Raw genomic sequence first — 10860 nt, forward strand, 5'->3', positions numbered from 1 at the left:
GCGAAGAAAGATCAAATCAACAGTTGTTTCTTGAAGGAAATTCGAAGTAATCGTCAAATTCATCCTAAATTAGTTGAAATCATTATTATGAAGTATATTCCATTTTGAAATGTTGTATAAAACCTACCAATCATCAACAACATTTCTTAAATCTCAATGAAAATATTTATGTTACCATATACATACATACACACATACATATGGCGCACAAAGTTTGTTTTCTTTGTTTCTCTCTTGCTCTTCTAATGTAGATCATTCACAATGCGTAACCAGCTGCCAAAATTACTTGAGAAATAATGTATTTTTTTTCTTGAGCAATTACTTGAGAGCTGCGTACCAACCTTAAACAACAAACATCTGTCAATGGAATAATCCACTGCGATAAGTACCGCCGCATCTCCACAATAACAAACAAGTGATAACAAGATAAAAGACACCGAATTTCAACAAACAAATGATATTCAAATATTATTGAACAAGCTTACTTATTTAGTATCAGCAAATCCGAAATACTACTAAATATAAACCAACTACCAGCCAGCCAAAAGTGGTGAAAAAACTAGAGAAACACTAAATTTTCAAACCCTCAAAACTAGTGGTGAGTTCGCCATAGACCCCGTGCAGATTCTAACCACTTTTCCCCTCAAACGTACTTACGTGTCCATGTGATCATGGATATTTGTGGCGCTCATTCAGTAATGCCATATAAATTATATATGTAAAAATATAGCTGAACTGCTCTAATAACCCTAATCGTCAGCTAATACAGGGTTGCATTTTTTGATTCCTAATTTAAATATTCTTAAAATTTCGAATAAAACTTTTAAATTTTGAAATTATTAATTTTCATATTTTTCATACATATTTATATAAAATTTTTTATTTTTAAATATATTAAGGCTAACATTGTGTAAATAAAAATATATTTAATATAAAAAAATAAACATCTGAAAAAAGATTTAACTAAAATAAAGATTATTTATACCTGAAAATACCATAGTTACAAATAATGTCTGAAAATAAAAGATTTATGTCTTTAATAAAGAAATGTCACCTTAGCCCTGAATAAATAACGAGTTTTATTTAAAAAAGGAAATAAATTCAATAATTGCATTAAAGTATAAATAACTATTTAAATAGGATTTTTGTTATTTTGTATACCATCTGAAAACTAACAATAAATTATTACTTATCTTATAATATGATTACAATAAAAACAATTATATTAAATAAAAGAACATGAAGTTATTAAGATGCTAAGCGATTTTTTTTTAGTATTTTTAAACACTATTTTTCTAAATAAAAAAAAAATGTAAATATGCACCACAATGAAATAAATCAATACATAGTATAAAAGAAAGTCGATTTTTCTGTTCCTATGTCCCTTTCTTCGCTTAAATCTTTAAAACTGCGCAACGGACTTTGATGCGGTTTTTTTTAATAGATATAGTGATTGAAGAGGAAGGTTTGTATGTATAAAAACATCCACTAAATAGTGGATAAATACTGTTATTTTTTAGTTTGCTATTGGGATGTCGTAAATAATTAAATTTTTTCCGCTTACGTCGCAAACACACTAAATAAGTATTGTACACATTGGAGGATGGAGCCATGTGTAGAAGTTCACGCAAGTGAGGAAAGTTCGCAGATCGCCATTCACTTGGGAGTGGCCAAAAACGATTCTTTTACATATGGCACAAGCAGCTCACGACTTCCGGTCTTTGACCAAGCATCCTGGGGGTGGCCTAAGAACATCCGTTTGAAGACGAGCTAAAGTAAGAAGGTGAAACATCCCCTACTTAGGATTTTGCGCTGGGTTTGAGACCCGCCACGTAAAAAGCACCCCCAATGAAAAATAACAACCAGCCTCGGATGAGAGATGACAACAATGCAAACATAATAAGGACTACGATTTGAGGGCATGCGCCTGGAATGTTCGGTCCCTTAACTGGGAAGTTGCCGCTGCCCAGCTGGTTGATGTCCTAATTAGAGTGAAGGCTGACATCACCGCCGCGCAAGACATGCGGTGGACAGAACAAGGACTGAGACGAGTAGGTCCTTGTGGCATTTACTACAGTGGCCATATAAAGGAGCGCAAATTTGGTGTGGGATTCGTGGTGGGGGAGAGACTCCGTCGCCGAGTACTGTCCTTCACCCCGGTGGATGAACGTCTAGCTACAATCCACATCAAAACGAAGTTCTTCAACATATCGCTGATTTGCGCCCACGCCCCGACGGAAGAGAAGGACGACGTCATCAAAGATGCCTTCTATGAGCCTTGGAAAGCACTTGTGAGAGCCTCCCCGCCACGATATCAAAATCGTGCTTGGCGACTTTAACGCCAGGGTGGACAAAGAAGGTATCTTTGTCACTACGGTTGGTAAATTCAGCCTCCACGATGAAACATCCTCAACTGATGCGAGGCTGACCGACTTCGCCGAGTCCGAAATATGGTTATCTGTAGTACTAGATTTCAGCATAAGAAAATCCATCAAGCCACCTGGCTGCCTCCGGATCGAAAAGTCACCAACCAGATCGATCATTTTGTGATAGACGGAAAACACTTTTTCAGTGTTTTAGATCTGCGTGCGCTCCGTGGTCCTAACATCGACTCGGACCACTATCTCGTTGCTGCCAAGATATGCACTCTACAATCAAAACAGACAATCGACTTGCATTCCTGATTTCTGAGAGCACTCGTCAACTACTCGGTATAAGGGAACTGTGAGACGGTTTGCAAACTCTTTACGTACAGCTGCAACCGAAACCATTGGTTTTCGGAAAATGCAAAAGAGCAGCTGGTACGACGAGTGCCGTGTCGCAGCGGAGAGAAAACAGGCTGCCTACCTCGCAACGTTGCAATCGTCCACGTGAGGGATGGGATAAATACCGAGAGTTGAAGAGGGAACCGAGACGCAGTTGCAGACAAAAACAGAGATAGGCCGAAATGCGTGAGTATGACGGGCTTGACAAGCTGATCGACAGGGGTAATGTTAAATTCTTTGAAAAGATGCGGCGACTAATAAAGGTTTCCCGACCAAAGCATACTCTTGTAGAATCCCCAATGGTGATCTAGTGATCGATGCCGAAAGAATACTAAAATTATGGAGGGAATACTTCTTCAGCCAGCTGAATGGCAGTGAAAGTACAACGCCAGGAGAAGGCGAACTCGATTCCCCAATAGGTGACGATGGAGCAGACGTTCCATTGCCCGACCATGAAGAAGTTCGAATAGCAATTACCCGCCTGAAGAACAACAAATCGGTGGGGGTCGATGGATTGCCGGCCGAGCTATTCAAACACGGCGGCGAAGAACTGATAAGGTGCATCAGCTTCTTTGTAAAATATGGTCGGACAAAAGTATGCCCCACGATTGGAATTTAAGTGTGCTCTGCCCAATTCACAAAGAGGAAGACCTCACAATCTACTCCAACTACCGTGGGATAGGCCTCCTCAACATCGCGTATAAGGTTCTATCGAGAGTATTGTGTGAAAGATTAAAGCCCACCATCAACAAACTGATTGAATATATCAGTGTGGCTTTAGACCTAGAAAATCAACAACTGAACATTCGAGGTTTCAGACAAGGCGACTCCCTATCGTGCGACTTCTTCAACCTGCTTCTGGGGAAAATAATTCGAGCTGCAGAACTAAATAGAGAAGGTATCATCTTCTATAAGATTGTACAGCTGCTGGCGTATGCCTATGATATTGATGACATCGGCCTCAACACCTGCGTCATTAGTTCGGCTTTCTCCAGACTGAACAAGGAAGCAAAGCAAACGGGTCTGGCAGTGAACGAGGGCAAGACGAAATATCTCCTGTCATCAAACAAACAGTCGTCGCACTCGCGACACGGCTTTCCCGTCACTGTTGTCAGTCATAACTTTGAAGTTGTAGACAATTTCGTCTATTTAGGAGCCAGTATAAACACTAACAACAATGTCAGCCTGGAAATCCAACGCAGAATAACTCTTACCAACAGGTGCTACTTTGAAATGAGTAGGCAATTGAGAAGTAAAGTCCTCTCTTGACGAACAAAAACCAAGCTCTATAAGACACTCATAATTCCCATTCTGCTATATGGTGCAGAGGCTTGGACGACGACAACAATTGATGAGTCGACGTTGCGAGTTTTCGAGAGAAAATTTTCCGATGCCCATCATAGATGATGTGCTAGAGAGATTACAGGGGGCCCGGGTATTTACAACACTCGACTTGGAAAATGGGTGCTTCCACGTTCCAGTAGAGGAGAGTTCCAAAAAACTACCGCTTTTGTGACTCATAGTGGTCAATATAAATTTCTTTACGTTTCTTTTGGAATAGCGTTTTTGCTTTTGCCTGTTGTGGCTTTGCTCAACGCTCTTTCGGACTTCCTTTTCGAAGTCGATGCGTCCATGCAGTTTGAAAATTTCTGAAACAAATAAAACATAATAACAGAAAACTTGGTAAATAAAGTTAACAATAGTATGAATTACCAAATAGAGCCACGCTAACTATTTTTAATTCTGAAAGCGATTTCTTCCCGCACCTCCCATCCCAATTGAACAAACTGAGGACTTCGTCGCCAAAAACTCGCTTCATAACTTCGCCAATATCCCCAGAAGTGCCCTTTAAAGTGAAAAGATATGTTATCTGCAAAGACATTTGTGATTTTGTTAATTCATAAACATGTGTACTCTAAGAAAAAAAAACAAAAACAATACTCACAACTGCATCTTCATAATTTTTTTCTAATATCTTCTCCTCCAAATCAAAGACAGCATCCAAGGTCTGCATTGGCATAACAACTGCCAGTTCGGTGTGAAAGTCTTCGCAACTTTCTCCCGAGATGCGGCACACTGTCTGCTGCACCTTTTTTTACTAGGACTTTCGTCTCTCGCACGATTTTGTGGTGGGCCATGACATCAGTTTTATTAATTATCTGAAATATGTACATATGTAGATAGTAATAATTGATATACACCTGTGTGCACAAAAATAGCAGCTAAATTCAAAATTGAATTTTACTGCTATTTTTGCACACACAGAAGTATGAAAATTTGCATTAAAAAATATATAAAATGTATACTTCTGTAAGGAAGTGACCTAAATATAATGATCACTTACGTTTTCTTCCAATTTGTCCAGGCGACTTTCCAAGTTCAATTGCTTTGACTGGCATTCTGAGCCGGAAAATGAGAAAGAATCTTCAGGAGTAGAATGTAGCGCAGCCGCGGCAGCTTCGCCATCTTTCCCATCAGCACGCGCAAATTCCGATAAACTTTCGTATCGCACTGAACTTCTTTCACACTCCTTTTTAACTTTGCACATTTCATTATAAAAATATATCAAACTTTTGAAAATTGTGTTTCTTCAAATGCACAATTTTCACACAAAGTACTTTTCAAACATTTTCCTTGAAGTTGAAAAATTGTATTTTGAAATAACGGCAGAGTATTTTGAAAATCTTAAACTTTGTAAAGCGAGATTACAAGAAGGAGAGCCTGAAATTGCGTACAGTTCTCTTCAGCGTGATATGCTGTCAGAAGATTTTAATATGGAAGAAGAAATTTTTTGCCGTTTTGACTCGGATTTAAAATGTACAAAAGTTCTAATCTTTTATCTATCTTGCATATATCTGTCTTCTGCTGAGGAAGAAACAGCAGAGGTGATAGAGGAAAACAAAAAGGAAAATAAAGTAGAAGAAGACTCCTTTTTTCATGAATCTTCAATAACTGAGGAAAAGCCAACTGAAATGGTACCTTGTCATCTTTCTCGTCCGGCAGGTTCATATTTTGGAGAAATTTGGGAAAGTGAAGTCCAGATTAAATCGTTTGAAGGTGAGGACGAAGCTTAAGATATCGACCACATTTTGGAAGATAATGCTGAATCATATAAGAAGGAAGAGTAAGTTCAGTTGATATACAAACCATCACAATTGCCGAAAAAGCGCAAAGGTGTTTTAGTTGAGCCAAATTCTAATCTTACCAAAAAAGGAAAACATTCTACAAACTATGAAAAGGAACCAAAAAGTATAGCTCGCGAAGCTGCTAAAATGCAGAACCAAATGAAGGAAAAACAATATCGCGTCTGACCTGCAAAGAAGATGTAATTAGCTCTTCCCAAGTCATTAATTCACAAATTGATAAAGTATATCCGAACGTTTCCATTGCTCCATAGGATTTTATAACGATTACCTTGGAGTTAAAAGCACAAGGCGAAAATACTGATAATTCAACACTGGACTCTAATCTGCCTGACGAGGAGCCAAATGAAGACGTGGAAATTAAAGCCGCTGATGATGTAGGCATGACAATAGAAGGTGCAGAACTGAACCCAAAAGCCAAGAAAAGGATGGGATGTCCGCCGACAAAACAAGTACAACAATCACCGAAGGACGGAATCAGTACAGCAGCGTATACAAAGATATAAAAAAAAGAAAGGTAAAATCAAAGGTACACCGTCGTCGGACGCAAAAGTGGAAAAGCCGACAGGACACGAATTTGAAGAAATAGTTACATGCAAACTATCACTGATACAACACAGGAAGGCGTATAGTCATCATGAACGTCACTTAGATGTCGACCAAGACAGGATCGCACGCTGTTGTCATCTTTCCAGCAGTCACTTTTGCTCGCCCAGGAGAATGTTCAAAATTGAACATGTTCGTTATCTTAAATAAGATAAGTTAAGAAATTTGTAATTTAAACAAATGAACCTGCTTACTCATAAGCTAAGCCGAAATACTATTGAAAATAAATATCTATTTTTAAATATATTGAAATATACATACATATGTATGTACATAAACATACTCATGCATTTACATGCAATGCGCATCCAATAATAAAAAAAATATATGGGTAAACAAAAGTCATAAATTTTCAAATTAGATAACATTGAACACACATGTATATAATTGGATAGTTAAAAACAACCCCATGTGGTGTGAAATACATACAAACATACACACATACACATATATTTAGAAATTTAATATAGTTTTCTAAAATAGTAAATAAGTAATGAAAATATCAAAATAAAATTCGGATGGATATATTCTCACTCAACCAAAGATCTTTATGTTTCCTCCACCAGTGGTAAAAACTTAAAGATTCTTTTTTGAGGTCAATGTTTGATGATACAAATCAAATAATGCCGAAAAATTATCGAGATGCCCGAATTTTTGAACGCAATCAGTTAAATGTAAAAGACCATGAATATTAAAACTAATTAAATGTTCTCTATAAAAATTACCAAATAACTTAACGAATTCTTTCAATAATTCATTGGTAACAGTGTATTCTACTCTACAAGATTTTTCGCAACTAAGAAGGCGAATGCCGGATAGTAGCAAAAGAAAATGATAATACAAATCGTCCGGTATGCAAATATACCCGAATATATGTAAGAAAAATCGACGGTATTCAGTAGACTTCCAGTTACTTATTTCGTCCAGATCTCTACTGCGTCTGGAAAATTCAGAGGGAACGTAGTTGCTAATATATAACATTTTTTCATTCATTTTTGTTACGTTCCCTCTTAACAAGCAACTGAAGAAGTTTCTAACGATTTAATGGAAATTGGGAAACCATGTCAATACTTGCAGATTCTAGCAAATTTTCCCGCTGCTTAAATTCGTCTAAATTATAACTTATTTATATCTATTACTAAATGAACTATCAGTGCTAAGTTCTCCTACGGTTTGTGAGAAACACACCCTCCTTTCTTTATAATTCCCTGCCTGAACGCATTTAGGGCAGCTATTCATCCCGTCGTGTGACTTTACACTAGTAACAAATGCGCGAACTGGTGCGTTACAAACAAAAATCTCAACACTAAACTCTTTCAAATTCTGCCTAGATCCTACTTTAACTCCATTATCTTGCAAGAACTTTATTTCTTCACAAAATTCCCTGATAAAGTCATTTACATTTGCTGGATTACTCATTCCTGAGAAGCAAGTGACATCGGCTAGAGAGATATAGAAATTTAATAAATGTATTTACAAATAATTTCAAAATGTTCCTTACCTTTTTTCACTATAGATATTGATATTAAATGCTACAATGGAATAAAATTATTAATTTAAAATATATTTAGAATAAGCAAATTTCTGCACTTACCTTTCTTGGCGCTAGAATTGCAAATGGCTCTCGCACTCATTCAATAAGAAGAAGAAATGAGATGACTACATTATCTACATTTTGTTCTATTTGGGAAATTCGAAATGCATTAACCCTAACATGGTTATTTCGACTATGGTTTAGCAAATTTCTAAGGATTTTAGACGACTTTTCTCCAATCACGTTAAGGTGTTAGTAATAGAAAATAGGTGTAATTGTGTTGAAACTTATTCAAAAAGTGGTTAGGGCTGGCTGGCAGTGTATGTTCAAATATATTAAACATACATACATATGTACATAAACAGACACATGATTTACATGCAATGCGCATCCAATAATAATAAAAATACATGGGTAAACACAAGTCATAAATTTACAGATCAGATAACATTAAACACACACACACGCACATATGTATTAAATTGTATAGTTAATAAAAACAACCCCACGTGGTGTGCAAAACTTTTACATACAAACATCAACTCTCGCAAATGGTGATGGAGAACGCGTACGAGTTAATCATCATAAGCGAGCAATATAAAAAGAAAGAGGGATACCTGGCTAGAAGATAGCAGCTCGACCACCGCTATATATGTAGTTACCACCAGCGAGTAACGCCATCATTCTAAACAAAGGCAACGGCAACGGTTTTGTCTGGACCAAATGCGACCTTTTTACAATAATTAGTTGCTACTTGACGCCAAGCGATAGCATACCGGAATTCCAGGAAAAGCTCGACAATATTGAGGACACAGCCAGATCTATAGAAGGTCAAATAAAACTAACGCATGACAGACTCAATAAAGAAATGGAAGACCTGGAGGATTACACTGGCAGCGGTCACCAGTACATTTCCTTCATGATCGAAACTGGAATAAACGCTAACCAGTACAGGAAAAACACGAAAGTGGAACATTTCGAAGCTAAATACTTCTAAATTGATCTCTGCTATAGACGACCAAAACCCATCTAGCAGCTCTCCCAAAAATGCAAGAAAAATTGTCGAGCACACAATGCTTAATATAACAAGAGGCTGTCAAATATCAATGCCCAATGCTTCCCACAGCAAACATAAAGCAGCAGTTTACTGGTGGACTGAAAATATCGCCCAACTCAGACGCACATGCCTCCGCCTTCGCAGATATTACACGAGGTCCAACTACGCGAGGATATAAACAGAAACCCCTGGGGAGCAAAGCCACCTGACCTAGCCGCAGCCAAAAGGGATCATACAGTGAACGCACTATTCCGCACACACGCAAAAAGGGCTGGTGATCCAGAACTCACTTTATGATCTGCGCAAATCCCCCAGTTTGCCCTTGAAGAGCTGCAACTTGCCACAGGCAAGCTCAAGGTCAACAAATCACCCTGCCTGGACGGGATCCCAGCAGAAGTTCTCAAAATAATCGCAGAGCAGCCGTACCGTACTGAACATGAACAACGCCTGCGTTGATACCGGAATATTCCCTGAACCCTGGAAAAAGCAACGGCTGGTGCTAATCAGTAAGGGAAAAGGAGACCCCAATTCGCCATCAGCATACCGTCCAATATGCGTGTTTGACACAGTGGGAAAGCTATACGAAAGCCTACTTAAACCCAGATTCGAAGCGGCTATCAACGAAGCTGGAGGACTGTCCCCTAGGCAACATGGCTTTAGACCCGGCGGATCGACTATAGGAGCTATAAAATGCGTCATTGAAAGCGTAGAAGCAGCACAGCGTAGATGGCCTAAATATAAAAGAATAGTGTTGCTGGAGACACTAGGTGTCCGAAACGCCTTCAATAGCGCTAGATAGGTCGGCATTAGGGTGGGTCGATTCCGGACTTTTTTCGATTCGGGATTTCTAGTAGTGCGGAAAAGTTGCCTTAGTACTTCCTGATTCCAATGCAACTTTTTGTTTTGAGATCGGATTGCATCTTCAACCCCAACTCCGGCCTTGAAATTTCGGAAATTCGCCTAAAATCGTGAAATTGTCTACCTAGCGCCTGAAATATGCATCTCATGGCAAAATGTATAAAACAAAGTTATTTGTCACGTCATTTGCTACCGAAATGGTTTATGTGTTCATGGCCGCAGGACGAACCGTTCCCGAGATACGAGCGAAAATGCGGCGCGCCACAGCGCAAGGTGAAAATTGTTGTAGCTCTCAGCTAACTTGTATTGGTCACCCAGAACCCACCGCGTGGAGGTGGCTGCTCTTCGGGTTCCTCCCAAGCCCAACCCAACCAACCAACCATATGTCAGGCTTGTTTTAGTCTGAATCTGTGTCAAATTTATTGATAAAATCAGATTTTGTACTAAACTTTGGCACTTGTTGCCTAGATTTCAGTGTAGAGCGTATAAAACGATCACGAGATTGGGGGCCAATAACTTTAGAAGGTGCCTCTGTCACCAGTTTGACGGTTCTCTCGACTGCCACGGTGTGAGAGGGGAATTCACTAAATTTCCATACCTCTGCAGTTTCTCCCGACAGCCCTTTTATGAGTTCTTCGTTAGAAACTGAACAAAGAACTGGTGAAACAGTCAAGGTAATAGTCTTCCAGTTAATCATATCGCAATAATTATTAGCTTTGAAATTCTGCTTTGGCACTTTATAACATTTAACCCTTCCATTTACAGTGTCAGACTCTGCTTCTCTGGCTGCCAGAAGACGGCCAAGGGCCAACTTTCTGACTTCTATCCGTTCGTCAGTCATCATACTAAGGAGAATATTTTCTGGAAGAGCAAAGAAAGCATTCTGTTGAATGGATG

At 38.6% G+C, this 10860-nt stretch overlaps 1 protein-coding gene across 1 annotated transcript; it reads right to left on the reverse strand.

The window, feature by feature from the left end:
• Nucleotides 1–3337: 3337 nt before the first annotated feature.
• LOC126766232 (uncharacterized) lies at nucleotides 3338–4855 on the reverse strand. The gene is made up of 3 exons (XM_050484127.1): nucleotides 4711–4855; nucleotides 4479–4635; nucleotides 3338–4414 (listed from the first exon to the last, which is right to left on the reverse strand). The coding sequence occupies exons 1-3, from the start codon at nucleotides 4783–4785 to the stop codon at nucleotides 4080–4082; spliced, it is 567 nt and encodes a 188-aa protein (XP_050340084.1). The 5' UTR covers nucleotides 4786–4855; the 3' UTR covers nucleotides 3338–4079.
• Between the last annotated feature and the right edge of the window lie 6005 nt (nucleotides 4856–10860).

The sequence above is a fragment of the Bactrocera neohumeralis genome, unplaced genomic scaffold, assembly GCF_024586455.1.
Source record: "Bactrocera neohumeralis isolate Rockhampton unplaced genomic scaffold, APGP_CSIRO_Bneo_wtdbg2-racon-allhic-juicebox.fasta_v2 cluster11, whole genome shotgun sequence".
NCBI classification, from domain to species: Eukaryota; Metazoa; Arthropoda; class Insecta; order Diptera; family Tephritidae; genus Bactrocera; species Bactrocera neohumeralis.